The sequence below is a fragment of the Myiozetetes cayanensis genome, unplaced genomic scaffold, assembly GCF_022539395.1.
Source record: "Myiozetetes cayanensis isolate MyiCay16 unplaced genomic scaffold, myiCay2020 scf1, whole genome shotgun sequence".
NCBI classification, from domain to species: domain Eukaryota; kingdom Metazoa; phylum Chordata; class Aves; order Passeriformes; family Tyrannidae; genus Myiozetetes; species Myiozetetes cayanensis.
In genome coordinates, this window is record NW_026086604.1 from 109,330,172 (window position 1) to 109,357,501 (window position 27,330).

General features: G+C 38.1%; 1 protein-coding gene across 2 annotated transcripts in view; it reads left to right on the forward strand.

Annotated features, from left to right (window-relative positions):
* The first annotated feature begins 1,461 nt into the window (after positions 1-1,461).
* The window catches only part of TOPAZ1 (testis and ovary specific TOPAZ 1), a 44,548-nt gene continuing 18,679 nt past the window's right edge, over positions 1,462-27,330 (forward strand). Inside the window, exons 1-8 of one of the 2 annotated variants that reach the window (XM_050324633.1) lie at positions 1,462-1,964; positions 9,393-11,898; positions 13,743-13,804; positions 16,186-16,316; positions 18,325-18,386; positions 20,180-20,292; positions 22,534-22,619; positions 23,338-23,475. In XM_050324633.1, the coding sequence (XP_050180590.1) occupies positions 1,871-1,964; positions 9,393-11,898; positions 13,743-13,804; positions 16,186-16,316; positions 18,325-18,386; positions 20,180-20,292; positions 22,534-22,619; positions 23,338-23,475 (3,192 nt within the window). In that variant the 5' untranslated portion in view covers positions 1,462-1,870. Of the gene's footprint in view, positions 1,965-6,810; positions 7,961-9,392; positions 11,899-13,742; positions 13,805-16,185; positions 16,317-18,324; positions 18,387-20,179; positions 20,293-22,533; positions 22,620-23,337; positions 23,476-27,330 lie in introns of those variants that run through there. The other variant, XM_050324718.1, reaches the window with a different exon arrangement.

Genomic DNA, 27,330 nt, shown 5'->3' on the forward strand with positions numbered 1-27,330 from the left:
ACTACTCACTTTAGAATTCTACCAATGTAATAGTAATAGTAATATTATGCAAAAAACCTACAGTAGAATCATGACTCATAATGAGGTTTCAGAGTTGTTGTGTTACATTATTAAAGGATGTTTTCCCTCTTTGGTGTTAAAGGAATTGTTCTCGAAAGTGACAAGGCTGAAGGGCAGTCCAGCAAGTAATTCCTCCCTTAACAATGAAACATTTAATTTCTTCATTAATTACATATTTGTCTACACCAACAGGTAGCAAGACATTCTGCATTCTGATCAGCTCTCCGCAGTCACAGAGTTGTTGTTTGTGGGAAAATTACTCCAGAAATAAGACTTTCCATAATTACTTACATGCTCAGTCTGACCCTCCAAATGACAGCCAAGCCAAAGAGTGGACACTCTTGCAGTTAACACAGAATGGAACTCAGGGCGTCACAAACACATCAACAATCCTCGTGCTGATTAGAAAAGTATTTATCTAGGTGAAGAGATGAAAAAAGAATTATCTGTCCCCAAATGCTGGCTAAGCAGCAGGACATATAGACAGGGAGTATTTAGATTTTAAATGAACCTGTCTTCTCATACACAGAATGCAAATAGCTAAGATACCACTTGGAGGTTATGACCTAAACAATCAGCCCATCAAAGTATGAAGATATACAGGTGATGTCAATATTAACCAAATAATGTATGCTGAATGCAACTCCCTGCTAAATGGGTGCCTTGCTTTGACTGAGCATCAATGAATTTCACCTCCAACCCTCACTAAAGCACCTACTATCTGCCTGGTTTATCTGACAATAATATTCTGCTGTTTTCAAATAGCATAACTAATTACAAATGAAAAACTAAGAAGATGAAAGTAAGTAAATCTCTGCTCACCTCTTTCCTTCACAGCAAGTTGTTGCACACTGAACCAATAATGTCAGCTTTCATGCAACTCTTCCCATAGATTATCCTGGGTATGCTGATGGGAAAATGTTCAGTGGTAAAGACAGTAAACATTTTAAAAGGGTTGTGTGCTGCTTTGGTTAGGGAAGCTTTATAGTCAGTGCATTGTGCAATACAGCCAGCATGGCTGAAACAATTACGTTTCATCAATATAAAAGGTACTTTCATAAAGAGTAACACGGTCTCAAAAAAAATAGGTAAGCTGCAGATATTTCCTGGAGATCTGCAGCTCTAAAAAACATAAAGTAAATTTAAATACACTCCTCAGGTTCAAAACTACATATAAAAACTATACAACATATTAGGGGATGTGATCTGATGCTTATGGATGAATCATTCAAGGAAGAAAAGACACAGCAAGTTATTCTGAGGCTCCACACTTGTCAGCCACCCTGACACTATTAAGCAGACAGAGATAGAAGGCCTTAATGGATGACCATAGCACAAGAAATTGAACCTAGGAGCCAGTCACTGTTCAATGTCCAACAGCAAGATTAATTAGGACTTAGATTTGGGTTCCAGTTTGCGATTGATCACTGTCACCGTTCAAAGTTCAGGCTCTCTTTACTTTTCCTAGGAGCACTGCTGAAGATGATCCCCCACTGTTTCTTCAGTCAGTCTGAATCACGGAAAAGTTTCCTATTACTGTGTTTAGTCTTCACCACTCCTTTTTTTTAAGAGTGATTTTCTGAAGCAATTCACCTTTTTTTTTTTGTTCTATTTTCTAGCACTGTTTTCAGTTATTATCTACTGGTTTATTACATTCTATCTACACCTTACTGCACCCTACCGTTACTAACTCTATGCCTTTTCTAGCTCTGATTAACTCAACTTTCAGTTCCTTTTTCCCTTTCTTTTTTAACTTTCTGATCTAGAAACCACACTTCATAATCTTTTTTGGCAGGAGGATGGAGGTGTCATGTACTTGGTGGTGCGCAGATGCTTTCCTCCTAAGCCCCACATCTTTTTCATCCAGCCACCAAAAGAAGTTGATTCTAAAGGCAGATTTAGTGGTAGGTACATGGTTATGTATTATCTAGTTAAAGAAACATGTTTTATTTAGAGAATGTTAAAATAAATTCAGACTGAAAACACAGTCCTCTATTTGACTAGTTAATCCTCTTCTGCACCTCTCTCTCGCATTTGTATTTTTTGAATATCTAATTCCATTTAGCTAGTTAGTTTATTTCTTAAACTTCTAGCAGTGGAAGTTTTAAAAAGAGCCATGAATGAAAAGGAATAAAACAGAATACAAACCTCACACAGCAGCTGCCTTGTGGAACCTTAAAACCGATTAGTGCCATTTTCTGTAAGGTTCAGATCAGATGTGATTATCTGGAAAGTCAGTGTTCCAGAATAAATGTCAAGCAGCATGATTACCAAAAAAAAAGGCAAGTGGTATAGATGACTTTCAAGCCTTGCAAAGCTCAGTGTGAGAGGTCCTTATCCCTCCTTATGACTATCCTTTGACAGAAACCGAAGGAGCACAAAAATTGCCAGTGGAAATTGATTCCATACAATCAATAATTTTGATTTTCATGCTGCCACAATTCAGTAGTAAATTAGGAATCAGAGGATCTATCAAGAAATGCCAGATGGTTCATTACAAAATACAGCAGCTGTCCTTTTTCCTCCACTGACTCATTTTAAACTGGTGGAAAATGAAGTTACTTTAATCTCCCCTGTACAGCTCTATAATAAAAACAGACACCAAAACAAAGGTTGAGATATCCAGCTAGTCACTGGATTCAGGTGAATCCGTTCTACCATCATGATGCAATGCAGTGCAATCACTCAGCCGTTTCACAAAACAACTCACGTATTTCCACCGTGATATCTCTGCTCTCAGCACCGTACTGGCCCTTGTCCAGCAGAGCTCATGGTGTCAGGGCAGACAAGCAGACAGCTGTCAGGATAAACCGGATCAACATCTATACAGGTGAGCTATGGAGGACATGAATCAAACACGGGCGTTGTACCTCAAGCCCAACATGGGTAGTTTGCATGATTCTCATTAGATGCCACGTCAAAGGTGGCCCCTCCCTTAAGTCCTGGGAGTGAAAAACCAAGGCAGTTTTAGAAGGATGTACGTGAATGGCTTGAGAAAAACAAAAACAAAAACAAAACACTTCTTACTTTAACAGATTAGCAATACACCTACTTCCAAAACACCCCTGTATTTGAACAGAAAGCAGGGGATAAAGAAGTTACTTAACAATCATATCAATGTTTACTATCTTTGGATTCTACCTTTGCGAACCCAATAGCTCAGAACTATTAATAAATAAATCCTTGGGGTTAATAAAGGATAGGTTCTTAGATACACTGGACTAAAACTCTTTCCTTTTTCAATTTAGTTGTATTACTTAAGGGCTTAATTGTATGTGTTTTAAGAATGTAACAGCTGAAGAGTATTCTTCAGAGCTCAGTCTCAGTTATAACAGCACAGCCAAACTCTTTTCACTAAGGTTTAGCTAGAGATAACAAATCTATCCCTCAGCCAAGCATGAAGATGCAAGCAGTATAAAAAGAAGTGGTCCGGGGGGACATTTTTCACAATGCCTCACAAAGAAAGCCCAGTTCATTTTCAAGTTAATTCTTTCCAGTTCCCTAGCTAAAAAAGACAACTTAATTCCTGTCGCTAGGTGAGTATATCAGCAAAGTTTAAAATGCAGCCCAACAAAAAAAAAATTATATTATTTGCTCACCTATGTAGCTGGATTATATGTTTATAAATTTCAATCTTCTGAAAACTTTTGGAAGATGAGTCAAATGTATCATGGTTAGACCTGCAGCCACAATTTCTCCACACTAGCAATGTAAATTATATTGGTTCGGGAGTTAAGTGCACACGTTCCTCTGAGAAAAACATAAATAATAACTTTATGAACTTTATAAAAATGTAGTCACACAAGTTCCTTTTTCGTGTTTGGAAATTGCCAGGCACCTCTGAGTGTACTGGTTATTCTGGACAAAAAATGGTTTTAGGCACCAGAATCCCCTTTTTACTTTCAGACACTCGGTATCTCATCTTTCTGTTACTGTCTTTAAGTGTCTATGATGAACAAGAAATCAGTGAAACTAAGCAACAGATCAACAAAAGTGGAATCAGTTCTAAAATTTAGATATGGCATTTAGATATTGACATACAGGACTACAAAACTCAAAAGAGAGCTTTTTTCTTTATTTCTAAACAATATATAATTTAAAAATAAAGTTTAAACATTTCCTTGTAGCATTATTAATTCAAATGTTGTTGGAATGTGAAAATAACTCATTTTTCCTCCTTAAGCTGTTTGTTTCTTAACGTTATTTCCACTTTAATAACCTACAGTTTTAATAAACACTTGAGACAGAATTTCTTTAAATGTCTACATATTAAAAATCTCTCTTCTTTCAAGTATTTTTAAAAGATGGTTAAATTGATCCACTTTGCAAGACAATGTTTATACTACCTCTTTTTAGCCGTATTGTAAACTGAATGCAATCTGTTCTTTAACATAATCCACAGCTGCTTCAAAGTGTCCTTTCTGAAGCTCTAGCCCTTTCTCAAAGGATTTTAATGAAGAATGTCTTTAATTAGTATTCAAGTACATTTTTATTCATTTTATAAAAACCTGGTTTGAGTAGAGTTCTCATCATTGTAAATAACTGAATAAATATTAAACTCTTAAAAATTATACTGGAGAGCAGTAAGATAATTTATACGCCATTCTTCCAGATTTCCTTTACTACTGCTTTTCAGCATATCTTTTTCTTCCTCATCTCGCTATAAAGCTTGAAAGACTCTGTTGTGCACTGGAGAAGACTAATGGTTAAATTTTGTCAAAGCTGAATGTTATATGTAACACTGGCTTCACAGAACACTGACAATCATAAATGCTGTTAACTCCCTTTTATTGGGTCCTTTCTGTCCCAGGACCAGAAGCACAATACAGAGCCAGTGGAGAAACAGTCTAAGAAATCTGTATTTTCTCCTTTGATTAGCTTTAGTTAACCACTCACTGACTTATTTGTTGTACTTAAGCATGTACATGCAGCCTAAGAAGATGGTAAGCAAACAAAAGTTAAGTTTTCCAGCCTGCCTGTTCTTTCTTCATCTGTGAAGAACTTTTACCAAAAATCTGGTGTTCTCTGTCTTTATTTGGACTGAGATGTATTATCTCTACCTCTAGATGGAGAAACAGAGGTAAAGTTACATGGGCTGAAATCACATAGTCAGCCAATGCCAATTAGTAAAATATGCCTTTTCAACTACTGTTTTACATTAAGTTTAATAACTTCTGATTTTCATAGCACTTGCCACTTAGATTGAGTCTTTGTGCAACATTGGTTTTGTAAGCTAACTTCTATATGTTCACGTTATCACACAGTGGATGGTCCTGAAGTTTTAGTGGTCTCCACCTGCATTGAAACTATCACCCTACTCAAAGCCCAAACACCAACTTTTATTGTTTTCTGAATATATAATCTATTTGAGTGATGTCTTCTGTAGCACTAGCCCTGAGAATCTGTGATATTTGTAATACAAAGTTGATGTCCTCAGTATAACAGACACAAGGAGCTCCTGAAGCAGATCCAGCAGAGGGCTATCAAGATGATTAAGGAGCATCTGTCTTAGGGAAAAGACTGGAGGAGGTGCGCCTCTCCAGCCTTTGGAAAGGGCACTTCATCAATGTTTGTAACTATCTAAAGGGATGCCAAGAAGATGGAGCCAAGCTCTTCTTACTGCTGCCAAGCAATAGGACAAGAAAGCAACTGGGAGAAACTGATGCACAGAAGTTCCACCTGAATATGAAGAAGAATGTCTTTACTGTGCGGGTGCACTGAAAGAGACTGCCCAGAGAGCAATCCCACTGGAGATGTTCAGGAACACAATGCTGCTTGTGAGCAGGCAGGTTGCACCAGATGACCCAGCGTGGTCCCTTCCAACCTGACCCATTGTGTGATTCCATCGTGCACGAGGGAGGTAATGCTGCTTCACTGAGGTGGACGGAACACCTGAAGGAACGGGCGAGCCTGGGTATTTTCCTGCGCGACTTTCAACTCGGGGCGCGCCGGGCGTTTGGTCGCACGGTCTGGCAGTTCCACACAGAACCTCGTTGCCCGGGGCGCCCCATGACCCGCGGCTGCGGCCGGGCCCGGCAGCTTCGCACGGGGGTTTCGGGCAACATGGGAGCAGCACCGCGGCCGTGCACACAAACCAAACCACCACCGCCCGGCCCGGCGCTGCAGACACCAAGGCACCGCGGTGCGCAGCAGCCACGCTTGCCGCGCCCTTGCTGAGCCCCGCCCCGTCGGTGGGGTTTAGGCTTGTGGCCGGCACCGCTGACTCGGCGGGAGGTTGAGCGTGGTGGGGTAGGGGGCTCTGTCGGGTTCTGGACGGCTCGGCGCCTCGCCCCGGTACCTCGCCCTCACGCCGCTGCCGCCATTACCCGCCGTGGCGGCAGCTCGGGCCTGCGGGCGGGTGGGCAGGCGGCGCTTGGAGGAGGCGTCGAGGAACGGATCGGTGGAGGAGCGTAGAGTGTGAGGGGGTGTCGCGGGTGGCTGCGGTCAGCGGCCGCCTTGAGGCTGGGGAAGCACGCAGCTTCTTCCTCAACAGCCCTGCTCTGTGAGGGGTTGTTGCGGGCTGGGGGGACGGGAGGGCTGTCGGGAGGGGCTCGCCTGTTGCCGTGGGCTTTTCCCGAACGGCCTAGGTTTGCTGTCAGCTAGGGGCCCCCCCTCCGGGTGACCCGAGAGGCCTGAGAGGGTTTGTGCCCCCCTCGGGGTTGGGCCTGTGCCCGCCGCGGGTGCCGGTCTTTCACTGGGGTGCACCGGGGAGCGGGTTTTGTGCGTTGTGCTGCTGCTCTGCGCCCCGACATGCCGCGGTTGAGGTCGGGGAAAATGGTATCAGCCAGCGCGGTGAGGCCGGAGGGCGCCGGCCCCGGCTCCCTGGGTGGAGGGTGTGAGCCAGGGAGAAAGCAGGTAGTGAAGGTGAATCCTCGCCTGGCGGGGAAGAGAAAAGCAGAGCAGCCCTTACCTACCTGCGTGCAACCCGCCAGGCTCGCCAGCGCTTCTTTGGGGCGGTTTGCTCTTCTTGAGCCCGTGCAGGAGGAGCAAGGTGAGAACAGCCAGGAATTCCCAGGTAGAAAGAACAAGGGGATACAGCACAGGAGGGCTGCCAGGAGCAGTAATGGTGTGGCTCCGCCAGTTTCAGACGCCACTGAGTGTGAAGATCGGCAGGCAGCAGGTACGGGTGCAGCAGTAGGCTGTGAAGAGACTGTAAGGAGTGGGACAGGGCAACGTCAACAACTAATTTTCTCAGGAACTACTTTGCAGAATAAGTTCTCAGCAGGGATTGAGAGGAAGGAACATTGCTCAGACCACCTGGACCTCTCAGTTTTCCAAGAGGATTCAAGGAGCTCAGAAAAAGACGGCAACTACTGCTGTATGGAAATAAAATTACAAATTCCATCCTCGGAGGAGGAAATTGAGAGGTCAGAGAGACATGGCATTTGCTGTCTTCCAGAACCAGGAGGGCTGCAACCCGGAGAGGTCACGTGGAGTACTGAAATGAAATGCACTGACTCAGTAATGATGCAGAATATGCAAATCCCAGATATTGGGGAGAATTTGGGGGGTCAGGAAGCCATGACTGAAACAGAACGTCAGGAAGAGACTGATATACCAGAGAAGTTGAATGAGTGTCCTTTAGTTGGATCAAGACAGCAAGGGACACAGGAGAAAGGAAAGAAATGCTTGAACAAGAAATGTGGGATATCATTGATGAAACCAAAACTATGCGGTTCCAGAAAGAAAGGTAGTTCTGCCTTGCTAGAACTGCATGCACAGTGTCCTGAGTCCAGGAAAGGAGCTGTGAATATGAGGAAAAGGGATAGAAGTGCACTGGTACAGAGTGTAGATGGACAAGAACAACCACCAACCAGAGGAAAGACATACAAGCATTGCATGAAAGAAGAGTGGCAGAGCTCAGTCCCCCAGAAAGCACCAGACAGCTCGGGGGAAAATGGTAAGCACTAGGAGAACCCCATTGTGGAAGTACAGGTGCACCATTTGGGCTCCCAGGGCAAGGGACCAGTGTTGCAGTTACGACCCCTTTAAAAACTGGCTGCTAACTTAGCTCAAGAAGTGAGGGGTAAGAGCTAGGGTGTGCTTCACAGCACTGTGAATAGAAGGCTTGGAAGAAAACAGATTTTTAGAAAGAGGAAAGGCTTTTCTTGAAGGAGAAGCAGCCTTTAACACAAAGAAGAGGAGACCAGTTAGCTTTTGAGGGGTATATTAGGAGGGAGGAAAGGGTAGGGAGAGGGAAGAAGTAAAGGCAGCAACAGGCACTGGGTAAGAAGTACTGGAATTTGCTTCTCTCAAAAGCATACTGCCCATTTCTTCAGAGAAGGTCAGGCACAAGCAGGAAAGGAGGCAGTAGTTTCAGCAAAGCCAAAATAAGGGTCAATTCTTTGTTCATTTGTATATTGTCTGTTTATTTTTGAATATGTATCATGTTGTCTTGTTTCAGTGCCTGCTTTTACAGGATGCTGGGTTTTGTTTCCAAAGCTTTTTGCTTTTTAATTGCTATTACCTGAAATCCCAAAAGATGTAGAAACAGTGAATTTTCATCTTTTAAGTGACCGTTGTATCAAACTGGAAGAATTTTGAAGGGGGATTTTTAAAAATCTCTTTATTTTTTCACAATGATTGCCTAAAAGACATTCTTTTTATTTTCAGTGTGGGTACATTCAAATGACAGATATTTACTGTAAATTATTAATAAATGTTTTATTTAGAAACCATATTCTGAAAAACTTGGATCAAAATTGTATCTTTGAAACCTAAGATCTAAAAAACCCTACATCCTACTAGCATGTTCTTGAGTACATTCACTAGTCTAAATTTTCAGATGTAGTGTTTTTTACATAACCTGCATTTGCTTTTAAATAAAAGGTAGTAGTCTATAAAAATGCAAGTCCTGCAGTTTTGCTGGATCTTCTTGTTCAATCTAATGCATTTGGTTGGACTGTGTATCTGAAATATATTTTTCTGAATAAGCTGTCCTAGTACAGAGAATCTGCTGTGTAAACAAAAGATTTTAAGGCTGAGTATGTGAACAGCATCTACATTTTCTTGCCAGACTTGCTCTAATTCATTTCCACCTTTGTGGAATGTGTAACTTCCAATGTCCTTATGATGCCTTAAGGTTTTGTTAATCTTTGTATTTGTTTCTGAAGATAATACATTCTTTGTTACTCTAAGTCTGCTAATAGTGTTCATTTTAAAAAAAAAATGGTAAAACTTTACAGAAATATTTTAGCCTTATGCAGTGTCACGTTCTTCAGTAGCCTTGAATATTGGGGTTTGGGTTTTTTGTTGTTCTCTTCATAAAATATTGCAATACGGTAGTCTTTTAGTGTTTTCTTAAATGAGATTTCTGTGCTTTTTTTAATCAGGAAAGGAACAACTAAAAGCAATTGAGCAAGACTCCGGTACTTCACAGGCTGTGAAGAAGGTAAAGACAGAGCAAAACGGATCAGAAGACTCTAAGGAAAAGGAAGCTCACTGCTCTAAATGTCCTATGATTGTTGCTTTAGGTGAGACTCAAAGCAAGGGCTTTCTATGCCATGCTGTAACAAAAAAGTCTGGTGTGCAGTATAAAGAAAGGAAACCTAAGAAAAGAAAACCCAGAAATGGTGAAATCAAGGACTTGCAAGGTTTGACTGCAGCTGAAAAAGTGGTGAACACATCTGTACAATGTGATGCTGAACGTTGCAGAAATACCGTTAAACATTGTAGTGGCTCGCTCTGTGCAACAGAAAAGAATCCATCGGTGAGATTAGAGAACTGTAGTTACATCAATACATTAGTGAAGCTTTCAACTAGTGGAACTACCAGCAGTTATAAATTAAATGGATTCTTCCGTGTAGCCCATGGTACTGTAGAAGTGAGTGATACAACTTGCAGCAATAATAGAATGCCAGATGAGATATCACCCGTAAAAGATGGTTTATCGTCTAATAAAGAAAAAACTGAAAATGGAGAAGGCTGTCTTTCGTGCTGTCTGAATGAAAGCAGTAAGTGTTTAAGGGGAAAAAAGTGGAACATTGGTAGGAAGCCTAGGAAAAAGATGAAAATCACTGAGAAATCAGCACTGCAGAATACTTCCACAGACATGGCTAATGAATGCAGTGAGCGTGGGTTACAAGCAGAAGCAGCAGTTGCAATGTCGAGCTCCTTTGCAGCTTCAGGACTAAATCATACTCTGTCAGATTCATGTGATCATGGATTAAATTTTTATATGGGAAAAAGTACTCCTGAAGCACAAAATATATCAGCCTGGAGAACGAAGAGAACCAAATTACCTCCATTTGAAAATGGTTTTAAGAAGACATCCGAGCTCTCTGTAATAGCAAAAGGAGAAAATTCAAGCAGTGTGGCTCATCAGTCAGCTGCCTCAGGTACCCTGAGAGCTCTAGCTCAGGTCCGTGATACTTGTGATTGTCACAAAAGCAAGACAGGGGGAAAACTGAACAATGTTAAAAAGGAATTTCAGCAGTTTACCTGTCAAAGAGCAGTACCCATGACTGGTAAAAAAGTTTGGCCTGTTGAATCTTGTGCCAGGACTTCTGAATGGGTTTGTAAAAATCATGGGTCCATCTCAGGAGGAAAAAGACTTTTAGAAGCCGGCTTTGACTATTCCTCTGATAAAAGCAGTGTTAAAGCTGTAGGAGATAGTGCTGTGACTGGGAGTTTGAAACAACTGGATTTGCACATATCATCGGCAGACATTACAAAAGAATCTTCGCATAAAAGAATTGACCTAAATACTGAATGTCAGACTTCACTTGAAATGCCAGAATCCTCTTCTGTAGATATTTACAAGACTTTGAGAATGAGTAATGAAAATGGGGAGTCATCAGTTAATGCAGATAAAAGTGGTGTGGCTTTTAACCATGATGATATGCAAGAAGTTAAAGGAACCTTGAATTTTACAACCAAACAAAAAGATAAAAATGACAGAGATACAACAAATAGAAACTTGTCTGTGGCAGTCCAGAAGGGTACAAAAAACCGAAAAAATAAAAGTGAAGGAGATATAACAACTGAAAACCTGTCTGTGGCAGTCCAGAAAGGTACATCTACAAGTGACACAAACAGAATAAACTTCAGCTCTAATGTGTCAGTAGTGAACCAGATGTTTTCTGATTTAAAGCTAATTAAAGCAGTAAACCCTGGAAACCTGACAAAATTCAAAATTCCTTTATGCAGAAACAAACCTGAAGCCAGGAAATTGGAATCTGTCCACTCATTTGAAAGAAAAACCTGTAGTCCACTAGGGCTTGAAAACACTGGTGTTTCAAGAAGACAGAAGACAGGTGAAGAGACTGTCTTGGTAAATTCTGAGCAGCACCCTTTTCCTGTCACGAGTGATGCCGCATCTACAGCTTCCATAAAGAAGAAAGCATGTGAGATTGACAGTAAGGACTTTCAGCACGCTGGCTTTGAAAACCTCTCAAATGGGATGTCTGTCCTCCCCAGAAATTTTTCTACATATCCTCTTCTTGATGGACAACCAGAGTCATCTGTGCCTGATTTCTCTGGTTCTGAATGTGTGCTGAAACCTAGTTTTCCTGATCGTTCTTGGAATTCAGTTGACCACCTTGTTGGATTACAAATAAATGATGATAGCAAATCAAAAGGGAATCTTTCACAACACAAAAGTCAAAATTCACCAGATATTCTTGAAGCTTACAAGCAAGATATTCTTGTCATTGATGTGATTCAGGATGACCCTGATCTTTTTGGAACGAGTAATGAAGAGGAGGTAGCCCTTGCATGTGAAAAGTGTCCAGTGGAAGTGTCCTCTGCTAACCTCTGCATTACAGACACAAAGCAGGATATTAAGCCCGAGTCTCCCATTCCCTCAGAAAAGAGATACTCGCTTGAGAATAGTTCTGGGTATGCATATAATTGTTTTTATCTTACAATACTCTTAGGTACTTTTTTCTCATATCAGTATACTTTGGTTGGAGTGGTCAAGGTTCTTTAAAGAATAATTTCTGGGTTGATTCTAAGTGTCAAATTTGATTAAGCTATGGCAGTATTCTGAATGCAGATAAATTAATTTGTTCTTCATGAGAGCTTGGATAAACTGAATTGAAGGAAAACACGGTCCTAAAGGACTGGTTTAGACCAAGTGAATTGAAATCTGAAAGTATAAACAAAGATAATTGAAAGTAATATTCTTAATATGACCTGATTTGAGATAGCAGATTTTTTGGAGGTAGTTTTCTTATTTTTGAAGTGGTATAATAATTAGAAATGTTATTACTTTCTAGATAGCTTATTCTTTTGCTGGATCTGTAAGAGTAAATGGTTGTCTCTACAGTAGTATTCCATTCTGCCATTCTCCTTCCCTGTTTTGCTCCTATCCCCAGACATGTGAATAGTTCTCAAATGCGTAACTTGGCTGAAGTGTTACAGATGTTTATGATGCTGCACCTTCATTCAGCAAGTTCCTGCTGTAAATCATTAAGTGTTAATGTTTTTCTGGGTTTTGAGATGATAGTAAAAGTCACTGCAAGAGGAAGAGAAGTTTAAAGTAGAAACAAAATTTTGTAAATGAGGTACTATTTCTTCAAGGAGTAGATGAACTCATCAGCTGTCTAGTCTGTTTTCTCTCTAAGCTTTGAAATTCGTGTTCAGTGAAAGACTTTTAAACTGAATTTTTCATCTTACAAAGGAAAATGTAAAGTCTAGATAGAAAATAATACAAGATTTTCCTCTGAAGATTAGTTTTCTTATTGGGATGGGTGTTTTAATTTTCTTTGTGTGCTCCTTCTGGGTGGCTTTATGTTATCCATATTTTGTGTAATGTTTTAATTAATATTTTCAGTGTTGTGCCAACCACCTTATAACTGCATTCATTTATATGGTTTTCTTTACTCTTTGCTTTCCTTTCCCTTTCATTAGACCCATGTACAAAAGGGGAAAGGAATCTTCTTTATGGTGATGAACATGTGTTCATGGACACGAGAATATAAAACTTTCAGATGTTAAAAGAATAAAAATTCTGCCAAAACAAGCCTCTGGAGAACAGGGCAAGTCCGTAGTAGAAATGCCCAACTTCTTGAGATGCAGCTGGACTGTGTCTTAGTAAATTTATTAGAATGAGTATTCATTTTGGGTACAGTGTGTATGATATCTTTGTATACCAGAATTAGTATTTGCCGTATTTGTGCATTTTGCATTATTACCCAGGGTAATAATGGCTGTCCAGAGGTGGGTTCCAACTGACCAGACAGTTGTTGCACAGAATGGAAGACCATTTATACCTTTATACTGAGCCCTTTATACTCATGTATTGTTTATGGTAATAAGGTTTGCAGTTTATTGTTATGCAAATGGTCTTGAATATAAATTTATTTTGGTCTTGAATATAAAAATACGTCTCACTTTGCAGAAACTCATAAATTGGCTCATTATCACAGTATTTCCATAATTTGTGATAGAAAGTTTCCTAATTTTATTAATTAAATGAGATAATGAGCTTTTACTGAAAATTTGGGAATTTGAAATGTCTTGGTTTTACTTAACATGTTTAGGCATATACCTGTAGGGATGGACATAAGAAAACCAAAAGTTAAGAACAGTCTTACTTTGTATTTTATGTGCTTTATGTGTTGTATGTAAGGATTCTGTCCATAGCTTAAGCTATTACTGAGAACTTTAACGTAAGGAGTACATTAATTTTGTTTTTGTGCAAGATGGAAATCTTAAATACTCTTTTTTGTTCAAAACAGATGCATGCAAGAATCTGGAATGTCAAATGATACTGAAAATTCCTGTGATTTGGTGCTAAAAGGTGAGAGTCATTGGAAATTTCTTCATACATAATCAGAACATGAAAGTAACCACAAAGATGATCTGTGGCAAAACCTAGAGTTTCTGCTTCCTGCAAAAAAGAGGAACTTGTTAGTTCCTGTAATATCTTTTTATTGTAACAGCAGTTTGTTTCCTAATGGGTCTAAAATTGATGTCTTTTGAAATGGTACAAACCTGAGTAATACAGGGATCTACTGCTCTGTAGTACTTGTCTGTTGGTACTGTGGGGGTTTGGGGTTATTTGGTTGCTTGCTTGCTTGCTTTTGTTAGTGGTGTTTTTTTGACTTCTCTCTGATACTTTAGGCAAGGAATTCTGATCGTTGAGATCATAGTAATCATGCTAATTACTGTGATACTGCTTTGGAATCTGGCTCACATTTACAGTTGGCTGTTCTTGTGTTCGTCAGCACACAGAATTTTGTAATTCTTTTTTTTCCAGGTTGTCCTTTTCATCTTTTTGTGGATGCTATGCCCACTCCTCTGAGACACTGTTTTGTTTTTAAAGGATGCTTTTTTTTTAATAAGAGAAGGTTACTTCTGACTTAAAGTGTTTTTTTCATATTATTTAAAGCAAAACAGTCCAGCTAGGCAGCATATGAATGTGATTTGTTTTGTTTTCTACAGCTTACATACCAGACCTACTTTTCAGGTATATCTGATGTGGAAGTTTTTGTTAGACTGGAGGAACAAGATTTTGACTTTGAACAGAAGCACCTTATTGACATAGTAGAGAACACACAGAGTGCTGAGACTGGCTTTGAAGGTTCGCGGTGTTTCCCTTTCTGGGATCAGTTTGTCAGCTTGCTGTTAATCTGACATTCTGACATTATGTGTTGATTTCGCTGCAGGCTTGCAAGATGTTTGTGACAGTACCTCTTGTACTGGTTTCCCACATTAATGATTTATGATCATCTAGGAAGAGTGGTTTGGGCAGATGTAATCTCTTGGAGAGAAAGGAGGGACTAGTGACTATTTGAGGCAGAGAAGGTTTCAGGCTTCAGGGATTAGAAGGCAAAATAAAACGTAATGAGGTTTTAAGAGCTCAGATACTAAGAAACAGAAACAAATTCCCTGAGGATGGAGGAAGTTAGGCCTCTGGTGATATAAAGAACCAGAAGGGCCTGTGCCATGCATCTGCAATACTGAGGTGATTGAAATCAAACCTTATTGAGGTGATTGAAATCAAACCTTGGAGCAAGTCCTGTACTATTTAGTCACTTCTGCATTTTCTTTGTTGTTTTACTTCATGTTGTAGTGAAGTCTGAGGCTTAAAGTCTTTGGTTTTTCTTGTGCTGCTTAAAATAATGAAAAAGGCTTCAGTAAGGCCATCTTCCCAGATTTGAGAAACTTAGGATCACCTCACAGTCTTAGTGCACATGGTAACTTAATGTTTAATATATGACTTTCAAAAAAGACCTACACAGAACAAAAGAAAGTACCTGGTTTTGGTAATTACTGACTATTTATGCATTGTTTAAATTACTTTATTTAGTAATTAAAATGATTTATTGCTTTGTAAATAAAATTAATTATTGTTTTGGTGTCGTGTCTTAGTGAGGTCATGGCTGTTTTCCTCAGTGGCATCACTGTCTAAGCAGGGAAAAAAATACTACTATTAAAGTATTCTGGATGACATCAATCCTCTTTTTAAGTGGAAATCTTACGTACATTGTCTTTTGCCAGATGTGTCTTGTACTGGTGATCATACTGAGATCAGTTACTATAAGACAGGTGCCTTTCCAGTATTAATCTGATTCTTTCTTCCTGCATCTGGGCAACGCAGTGCAGTCGAACTTTAATTCACATGAATTTCTTTGTTATGCAGAACTTTTCTGTTGTACATCAACAGCTGCTTCAGGAGGTTGCAGTCAGGTGTTTTATTAATTTCCTGTGGCATCTGCAAAAGGTGGTGAAATTTCCTGACACTGAATTCTTACTGAGTTTACTGTATTACAGGAATTTGGAGTTTCTCAGAGCATCGTGTCATTACAATTAACTTATACCCTTTTCTAGCAAAGGCCAAGTCTTTTTGCGTAGCAAATTACCACACGTATCTTTGGCTGGGTCTTAATAAAAAAGCTTAACTGAATTTATTTCTAAAACACTGAATTCAATATCCTATAAATAAACCTGTTGTACTGTTCTGCAGGGACCATTACAGTACATACAGCGTGGATAGAATTTTAATTGCAGATTCAGCTTAATATTTATTTGAAATGGTTCCTGCCCTAAAAGTGAAGTATTTTTCCTTATAAATTTCACACTTAGGAAGTCCTAGGAGTTCTTAAATGTCATTAATATTAAGACTTTATAATATTTAGCATGGGAAACACATAAAGCAATGTGTTTATACATTTTCAGCTGAAGATATTAAAACCCACAACTCCTCCAGGGGAAGCAGTCCTTTGGGAGATGTTACTGAGGACTTTCTTAAAAATGGGCAACCAAGTGAACTGGATGAACTTTTGAAGAGTTTTGATGTGAATGAAAAGGTACTGAGAAATAATGCTTTCTATCTTTAAATATCTTAAGAAATTACAGTCCACACAATTGGATAATTTCAATTACTAATGCTGTTTTATCAACAAAATTTTTTAATTTCTTGTAATAAAAAGAATATTAGCATTTCATAGATTTCTGTGCAATTGGCAATGTAATTTTCGCTTAACTTGATTTTTGTTGTTGTTGTTACTAATAATTCATCTTCACATTTGAAATGAAACAGGATACTATTGTATCAGTTTTTAATCCTGTACCACCAATGGTATGAAAATTACTGTTCCAGTGAACACCTGAGTACTACTGTGCATGTGACATTTTTACATTACGTACCTAGTTTTAAAAGCTGCTGTTAAATGCTTCTCCCCACACAATCTCTGAAGGATGGCCTAGTGCTGGAAAGCTGGGGAGCTGTGTAGCCGTCATGATTCCAAGGAGGATCCTTCTGTGCCTCATTACAGTGGGCAGAAGGGCTATTACATTAACATACTGACTTCCTGGCAGTTCAGAGGGAATGTTAAGCCATTTTCATGCTCACTGACTTTATCTGACCTTTCTAGTCTCTCTACCCTCCCCCTTCTAAATAATAAGTCTAGGTCTTTTAATACTTGCTGAAATTTTATAGTGTTTACTTCTTTAATAAGGGATTGGAATTTACATCTCTCTGCTGCTCAGACATAGCTGCTGATGGCATTTACTGTTTTCCACTGCTTCAAGAGCAGGATAATGGTTTTAACTGGGTAAATTAATCTTAAAATTCACATGGTTAAAAATTGATAAGTAATTAAGAAGTTAATCAAACAGCAGAGAATCGGTCTCCTTTTCAAAATCATTATTTAGAAGAATAGACACATTTGCTTCAGCAAATGGAATTTGGGCTGCTAACATCTGATTCACAAAGTTAACAGTGCCACTTTGTTCCCTGACCTCTTAGAGAAAATAAAAGGATCTGTCAAATAGTACAGTTTGCTGAAGGTGTAGTACTTGTTGCAATATTGCCAGGTCAGTCCCAGCTGGGCTGCTTCATAGTGTTGTCTTTATAAAACCAGTGTCCTGCTGTTTACCTTTCTGTGCTGTTACGGACACAATCATTATGTGCAAATAATCTCAGCCAAACCTCTGACTTAACCAAACTTAAGCCCCAGAATACGTGCTAAGCCCTAAACCTGTTCTGCATGTGGACAGAAAACTATCTGTGCTGACTTGGGCAGGGAATGCAATGGCAGAACTCTTGTTGCAAGTGCTCTACTGTTTGGAGTGATTTTTGTATTTTGCTTTTTTGATGGCTTTTGCAGTTGATAATCCTGTGAGAAGGACAAAAACTAACCATGGAGAAAGTACTATAAACATTTGGGGAACTGCTAAAATGAAGTTTGGAAATCTGATGAGAGCGCATCTATCTCCAGTTCTTTGGCTGTCATAAATTTGCGATAGAATGGGAAGTTCCAGTTACTTCCATGAATAATGAACAAAACAAAGCCAGGATTCCACGACTTTGTTTTGTATTAGTCCTTTCAGATTCTTACTCCCAAATATATTTGGTGCTATTTTCTCCGTATCATTGGGGAATTTTTAACTGTACAACGTGGTACACAGCTGAGCAAAAGCCTTAAATTCCTCCCTGGTGCAGCTTTAAATTTCATCAAACTTGATGGAATGTCTTTTGTGGGTTTCTACACATCTGTCAGGGACAGTTAAAATTAGGCAGTAGGCCTAAAAATTTCTGGGATTATCAATGGGAGCAGAGAAGTCAAGATGGTCACATCACTTTTTTTCCCAATTAACGATCACTGTTGTAAAGATCAAGAGCATAATGGCAATATGTACCTTTTAAAATGTGTTGTAAGAGTAACCCTGCAATCCAGATTACAGTTTCTACAGTCAAGGCTATATTATCACACCTTTCAAGCACCACTAACAGTTTCAAGTGTGTGGAGTAAAGCATAACAGGCTTAGTAGTGCTTGGTTGTACCTGAAAATAACTTTTAGATGTCTTCACAGTTCAAGTTTGCAGATGGAGTGCCTGATGTTAAACAAGAAAAAAAGAGTGAAGCTGAAAAAAGGTATATATAATGTGTCCTTCATGTAACCTGTGTGTTCCCCAGTTACTGTACAAACAAAACATGATGTTTTTACCAAAACACCATCAGTGTTTAATTCAATTTTTCTACTGCAAAAGTTAATCCTGTCCTGACCAGAACCAGGACACCGTAATTTTCGAGAAACCTTAGTAATAATGGAGAAACCTTTGGTGACATAGAAGAGTACTGGTTTTTTTCCGACACCAGTCACAATCTGTGAGAGGTGAGAGGTGTACCAGAAGTCTGGTAATGGAGAATACGGTGTATTTTCATTAATCCACTAGAAAGCTCCAAACTCCTCCTCCTTGTAAAACACTGTTGAAATTTACTTTCTTTATGTTATAGAATAAGTAGATTATGCTGATTAAAATATGTTTGGGCAAGTGATTCTGCATTACTTCACTACTTTAGTTGAAGTGCAGCACTCTGTGTGGTTAAAGAAGAGACCTTCATTTGGAGTCAAACTGTTTTCTCTAGTTTTACCCAAAAATGTTACCACTGCAATGTTTCATGTAGAAGAAAACGGAGTTGCTGTTCTTATTTAGCAAACTCCACTCCTAGTGATGCTGTTACTTAAAAAAATAAATTGACTGCAGAGCTATATAGTTTACAGTCCCTGGCAAAATTGTGTGTCGTTTCATATTTAGATTAAAAAGAGATCTGAGATTGTTATTCTGAAGGTAAGTTACTATGAAAATCCTGTTATCAGATCAGAGGCTGGCATCACAAGGAAGTATGAAAAAAATTTTACATAGTAACTTGAAATTTCTGAGTAACTAAATCTGCAGATTTTTTTCCCCTCTGGAAACCAACCCAATGCATTTAAAAATAAAGATGGATCTTGAAGAATTTGGATTTATTAGATAGAATTTCTTCTTCTCTGCCACAGCATTTTCATTTCAAACTGTATTGAGAACAACCTGCACTTTAGGAACAGTTTGAATTATCCTGGCTGTGAGAAGTATGAAATAGCTAGAATGTGCCCCTCATAGGGGACAGCAATGCTGCTGCTGTCTCCAGAGGGCAAGCAGGTTGAAGTGTCCTTTGTAGTGGACCAGGATTCTTAATTGAAAGGGGGAGGGGAGGAAGATCTCATGAAAGGGGATGATTGTTTTTCCCGTGGCTTTGTTTCCAAAGAAGAAAGAGAATACCAAGTATTTGGCTAACAATATTTTTAGGTTATTTTTGAAAACATCACATTTAGTAGTTTAATTATCTCGAATGAACATATTTGGGATAGTTAAAGAACAGTCCTGAAGTGGAGTTCACTTTGAAATCACCTAAATCTTCTGCCCATTAGAATCAGGTTTTAGAAAAGGAAACAGTTGGCTCTTCAAATGTAATTTGAAAAGCTTTGTGGTTTACTACTTTGGCAGATATTACATAAGAGACTGGTAAAGGAGGTGCTTCTTCAGAGATGACAGAAATCATCTCAGTCTTCCTGTCAGCTTAGTGGGAAAAAGCCCCAAAACTCAAAAGTGGTTCACAGGTGCCTTTTCTACTTATTTATTGAATTTCATGTGGTTATGCTTTAGGACAGAACAATCTGAGCTAAGATGATAATCAAATTGGACCAGGCAATGTGAGTAATGAAAGTCAAGTTGCTGGGACTGCTAGCTGTTTAAATTTACAGCAAGTTTTGAAGTGTATTGTAAATTGTGAAAGAAATTCTCATGTTTTATACACTTAATCCCTCTTTTTAGGCATACAGTATATGAGAGAACACCTGTTTACTTAGTTAAAGAATTTTTAAATTTTTTTTTAATACTCAACAGTGACTGTAAATACAAAGATCTTGTGAACTGTGAATTGCTATCAGGATCACCACTGAATGACCCGAAAGTAAATATCTTCAGTGAAGCTACGGCGATGAAATCCTGGACAAATGGTATTGTATGCTGTATTGGTGAACCCTCCAGAATTTATTTTTTTCATGAGCTTTATTTACCTATAAAATCTTACAGATAGTCTTCATTTCCTGAAGGCGTTGGCTGAAATTTTAGTTTGCATATATAAAAGCAAAACTGCAAGCTCTCATATGATAGGTTAGTGAGGGGTTTTGGTTTGGTTTTCTAGCAGAATTCTATTTGGTAGGGTCAAATAGCAGTCATTCTATCTTGCCATTCATGGTTCTCAGACACTTTAATGGTGCAGCAGTGTCTGCATTCCTGGTAGTTTGACACATTATGTTTGAGCCATGTCATCAGCAAGTAACTTGTTTTTCTCTGTTTGTGGTCAGAGAACATGACTGCAGATCTTCTTGGTTGGTTGTTGTTAACATAACTTGCTAAAGTGATTTACCCGCTTTGCTGAAGGTCAGAACTTTGTTGTTTATGCCAATTCAAATGTTTGTGAGGCATTTGCTAGGCTGGATCAAGGAAATTATGTAGATTTACTAAAGAGCACTTCAGTGCATTTCACACCTGGGACAGATACCTCTTCAGTGTGTCTGCCGCCAGGGAAATCATAATGTAATGGAACTGTAGTCACTGCACATAACAAATCTGACATTTAGCCTTACATAAATGCATGGTTTATTTGGCATACAAGGTAGAGAAAACCAGGAATTGATTACTTATGGATAGGTACTGTATTCTGTTTCTTTGCAACAGCTGCTTTGGGAATTCATGTTTTTAGAATTTAGATTAATACATGTATTTATAAACATGGATTTCCTGAATTAAGATCAGTGACAGAGATTCTTGCTTAGTTTCAAATTCTGCTGCAAGTCTGAGCTTGTAGAATGATTTTATCATCATGTCCTTTAACAATATTTTCAGGAAGTGCAAGAAACAGATACTGTAAAAAGCAACTGTGAAATACTTCTTCAGACTCAGTTGTTTGAAACTGCTCATGTCTTTGGTCTTAAAAATGCATACATCTTCTGAAGAGTTCTTCTAAATCTTCTTTCTTAAAATCATTCAAAACAGTTGCCAAAGCAAGAGTTTCTGTGCTAGGACAAGGCAAAACAGCCGTTTATTCCCAGAACTGTGCCGGCAGGATTGACTGTATCACTTTAGTACCTGCTTCCCTACAAGTTTGACCTACAGTCAGCAGGGAGAGTACAGACTCTAGAAAGGACCTGGTCAGAAACTCTTTGCTTTGAGGATGGCAAGAATCTGTAGGAAAGACTTCTGAGATCAAGTTCCAAGTGTGTTTTTCTGCAGTTAGCGGTTGGCTGTTTTCTCAGTCTGTCTTGTCACTAAATGTATCCAAACCTGAATTTCTGAAATTGCCCACCATCACTGCATAAAGTTTTGCAACTGTGATAGTGTGTAACATTAAATATTTAATTGTTCTACCTCGGGTTTCTCCTTCGTATCCTGGGATAGCCCTCTCTGTTTAGAAAGACGTGCAGAATGAGAACCATGTACCTAGTACAAGTCTCTTGTAGAACCTTCATTGTTTCATACTCTTTAATAACTATAGTTTGTCAGAAAGAGCTAAGCACCCTGCCTTTTGAACACCCAGTCCTTTGGAGGGGCCAGATGGGAACCCTAGAAAGCAAAGCTTTCAGAAGCTCTTATTTCTCTTTAGATATGGAGTTGAAAATTTTAACTTTTATCTTCCATTAACATTATTCATTTTTCAAAGAAAGAAATCTGTTATTCAGTAATAATTAAAGTTATAAAACGAAGTTTCATGGTGAAGAAACCAGTAATTTACATTGGGCCTCAGCTTGCTACTGCACTGCTTAAGACATAAGAATATGAAAGGTTTTCTTTCAGTTCTGAAAAAAACAGTTTAAATTATGGCTAGTGATGTTGGAACACAAAGATTACTGATAAAGTGGGTGAGTTATTTTTCCTTTTGAAATTTAAACCTCTGGATATTTTTATTTCGTTTCTTATCTCTGTGAGTTAGACACTGGGAGCCTTGGATAAAGTAGTGAAGTTTTTAAATTAAATGTGCTTACTCTTGAAGTTTGTGTAAAGTCTCACTTTTAGGATAATTAAGAAAACTGTAACTTAAATTACTGGCTTTAGCCTGTATTAATCAAATTTCCATTAATCATTGCTATGACTTGAAGGAACTATAAATATAAAGGAAAATACGATAAATTGGAGTGGGTTTGGTATGATTAATTTTTATTGTGTGATCCATTTATTGCCCTCATCCTAATTCTTAGGTTACAAACCTTCAGAAAAAAGTCCTTTACAACCGTTGAAGAATTATGGAGGTTTTGAGCCATGGAGGATGGAGAAAAACGCACCTGTGAGTTATTAAATCTTTGATTTCTGATCCTTTGGTACTAAATTTCTTAGGGATATTCAGACAGTTCTCCATATATCGAGTCAGAAATTATGAATCCATGTCAGTTTATGTTTCTACGCCTTTAAAGATACTGTCACTGAGTAAATACAGTTTCTGAGAACAAAATCAGTGATGATGGGACAGCTGTTCCCTTTCTTGATTTTTGCTTTCAACTTAAGCAAGATTTAAAAATGCTTATTGCTTTTATCATTTTTTGTAGAACTGAAAAGCAGGCAAGGTTTCGCATGTTTAAGGCAGCCTGCTTTATCCATCATGCTGGGCACTGAAAAAGGGTAAAGGACACTGATGCCCCAGAATTCTCAGACCGCTACTCAGTACCATGCAGTAGCTTGTCACCTTTCTCTTTCTTCCTCCCCTCTGCTAATTGTCCGTCTCATTTATCAGTTCTTGCATTCTCCTTGTCTGTGTTCTTCAAGCAGGCTTTTATTGTCTTAGGCACTAAACAACATGACAAGACATTGATCTTTGTCCCCTTTGAAATGCTGTAAGGACAATACAGAGGATTGTTTCAGAGGTTTAATTATAGATATCCCATATTTTTTGCTTCTCTTTATGATTTGTAGTTATTTTGAAATTCTGAAAAAAAAGAACATGTTTGCTTTCAAAAAGTACTACTTATTTGGTCTATTCAGCTTGTTGCAATTTTATTTTATTTCAGGCTTCTCATTCAGTCCAGCAGATCCTCGATGCACTTGACTTACCCCGTAAATACTGCAGATACTATTTCATGACTTCACGTGGGTGTACAAAAGCAAGATGTCGGTTCTGTCATGTTCCTGAACAAGGGGATGAAAAGGTAACAAGATTTATTGAAGTTAGGAACAGGTTGTAAGTGTGAACACTTTAAATGCAAAAGATCCTCTCCTTTGTTTATTTATGTATGGAAAGGAAGTAAACTTCAGAGATCGATGGAGGAAAGAAATATCCAGAAAATCTTTCTCTCAAGGTCTCTTAAGTTGTTTTTTTATAGCATGGTACAATTTTGAACTAGCAGACTTTCTAGGAGAACAGGCATCAGCAAAAGAGCAAGGATTAGGCTGTGCAAATATAGAGTAGCAGAATGCATAGATTCTGAGACAGTTCTATCCTGAGCATCAGAGACTTTCAGCAAACCTTTGCAGAGACTTTGTATGTATTGTTAAAGTCAAAAGCCATCTATGGTATATAACTTCCTGCATGTTTTGTGCAGTATGGGCATGTTTGTTTAAACATGCTGTAATCTCCTTAAATGGAGCGGCAATTCGCATAATAATTGCAAGCAAAAATAGTTTTCCAGTGACGGGCAAAGTAGATGTGTTTTCAAATCTTTTAACAGAGATATTGTGAGTCTGTAATACTTCCAAGAACGGTGCAAGACAAGCCAATTGTGCAGTCATGTAATAAGATTTTGGAATTGGCTGTCTGAAACCAAGAATCAGGTGTTTTTGTAAGTCACTTGGAAGCAAACAAAAATGTCAAAACAAATAAACAAAGAAAAATGCCTTAACTTGTCCTCATCAGATCATACAAGTTATATTTCTTATCTACCATCTTCTTGGTATGAGTGCAGTTTTATCATTAGTGTCAGTATGACATTTCAGAATCAAAATGTAAAAATAATTTGTAGTGAACCTGTTAGACATAATTTCTAAAAACAAGAAACATCTAAAGAATCTTATCCATCTTCTGTGTCAGAATTTTTAAAATACATCAATGTAATTCAGTTTTATTTTTCTTGCTGTTTTCTGTATTCCTTTCTATGTCTGGAAAAAAGCTGCTTTATTTTTTTGCTAGTGCTTTGTAAACCCTTTGAAAATTTACATTACATCTTAAAAATAGTAAGATAATTTGAGATTAGCTTTGTATGGGACTGCTTCCCTTTTCCTCAATTGTGAAGTATCTTCGGCAGGCTGTAGTAAATATTAGTAATTTTCAGCTAGTTTATATGAATTATTGTGGTCTGTAATGCTTCATTATATACTGGCACCTTAAAGAATTATTTGCCTGAAACTATTAAAAATTTGATTTTACTGGTGGTGCAGCAGTCCAGGACACTTTTACCGTTCTGCCCACCAAACCTAGCCAAGCTTTACTGGTGGTCTGAAAGTGTACTTTGAGGTTTGTTTGTTTGCATATTTATTTATATTTATAGACCTATCCATTTCAAAACGATAATAGGCCAAGCACCTCATGGTGGCACCAAAGTACATCAATGGAAAACAGGTAAAGAAATAACAAAGTCATCAAGTCATATATGAGGGAAATACATCTCTCCAGGAGCTGCTATGCAGACTGGTAGTCCACTTGCTTATTGCTTTGTTTCCAGTGATGGTTGCTACCAGAATTTTAAATACCTTTCTCCATAATGGATATTCTTTCCTTTTCATTACGTAAATGATTGATGCTTTAAGGCATAACTTCCTAGTATTTAACACTTTGCGATTGATCACACAACACAGCAGTGATTTAATTTATAAAAACATCATATGTTTTGAAAATCAGCATATCTTTTGCTCAGCAAGTTGTACAAGTTACTATTTTTGGTTTGGGGTTTTTTTTTTAAGATGCCTTTAATTTCAAACAGTGAATTCTGTTTTGTACTAGGCAAAGTAAACAAAACTGTTAAAACTGTGTTTTAAATACTCCCTGAAGTATTTAAAGGGAGGGCACATCTTAACAATATGTATCAGTGTCTGATGGAGAGAGGGTAAAGAAGATGAAGCTGGTCTCTTCTCAGTGGTGCACAGTGAAAGGGCAAGAGCCAGTGCGCATAATACAGTAAATTGTTTTGCTCAAATGGCACTTCAGAGTGTAGCACAGATAATAACTGCACAGTTAAATAAGTGGTTTAAAAACATGTCTTTATGCAAGCTGTATTTCTCTGATTTTATTTTAGCTTTGTGCACCTTACTCATTTATTTTGACTTGTACCCACTAAAGAAATGATTACTTTTTGTGGCTTCAGACTTTCTTTTTCTTTGATCGTATGAACCTCTAACTGAAAGCAAACTGAATATAAAATAGCAAGATTTCTGTCTTCATTAGTGTTGTCTTACAGCTCCGGGGCCTTGAGTATATCCTTCTGTCGTGGTGGGGGTTTGGTTTTGTTTTTCTAATCTGGATTCCTAACGAAATTAGACTTTACGCTGTCCTTCTGTTACTGTCTCTAGCAGCCTTTAAATGACTTTTGAACTTGTTGGTCAGTCTCAGCTACATTTGATAGGGAGTGTGCATCTAAGATTACACAGGGTTCATACACAGAATTGCCTGTAAAAGGATCGTGGGTTTGGTCTCACTGAGCAAAAGGCTGCAGTATGAGGTTTTCTCCCTTATTAAACGTCAGAGCATATACTGGCTGGAAGATGCTGAAGGATTTCGTAATTTCCTGTGCTTTACAGCTGGTTTCATGTTTAAGATACACAGTCCTTTATTATGGTTTTTATTAAATTGTCGTGTTGAACAAGTCATGGAATCAACTGATAGATGATAGAAGAATGCAGTTTATACTACCTTTTGAAAATAGGAATCATCTCTTTTGTGTACCTTCATTCAAAATCTATTACAGTTAACTCAAAATTTAAAGATTCTCAAATTTTTACATGGTCTTTTAAAATTGAAACAGCTAAATCAACTGAAGCCTTCTAGAAGCTGTAAAGGAGTAACACATTTAGTTTCTTTTACTAATGTAATGTAAAATGTCCCATGATTAAATACTACTACAAGTGGGTTTTCCAGGCAATTTCACTAATACTTGGAACAGTAAGAGCTCCAGATGCAATCTTGGCTTTTTTTGGGAGTCAGTCCAAGGAAGAAGAAAAACAGATTCCAAAAGAAAGCAAACTAATTTCCATACTATAAGCATGTGTGAACGTTTATTTTGGAAATTTCCTCAACCACCTGGGATTATAGATTTGGATTAAATGAGTTAATCCATTGTCAAGTCACACTTCACATATATTAATGATCAAAAATTTGACATGATTTTTTGAAAGGTTTATCTTGGACTATAGTTCAGTAACATTATGGTACTGTTTCAAAGTAAAAATAATAAGATTGCTATTTAACATACTTAGACGTACAGTTTCTGTGTTCTTGGGCTTGATGATCTGAACAGGTTAATGGTTTTGAAAAAAGAAAGATGTCTTGGCCACAAGCCAGTATCTTCAGCTTTGATGATAATTCATTTCCTGTGTAACACACTCCATGAGCAGATCCTGTGTAATTTTTAAGTTGCATGTAAAAATAAACCTGACTCAATTTTCTAATAACGTGACTACTAATTTAGGGCATTCTCTGTCTCTTGATTTTTCATTATTTCACAAAATAGTATTAAATATGACCTATTTACATTGTTGTGCAGAAAGACTAATGTTCCAGAAGTGACAAAGGATATCTGAAAGGGTGGGTGGGGTTTTTCCCTAACTTGGAATTCTAAGATTTAAATACAGTAGTGTTTTTTTCTTCATCTGCAGAGATAGAGCAAAATGTGTAAGTATCACAAAGCTGACAGATTAGGATGTTAAGAATGTTCCAATACCAAATAACTCACGTGTACTTTTTTTTTTTTAATTAAGTGGATGTGGGGTGAAATGGTTCATTAGATGAAGTTAGTGAATTTGTTGTTCTACATCCTTAAAAGTGATTGTTTGTGATATATGATTATCAGTGTAAT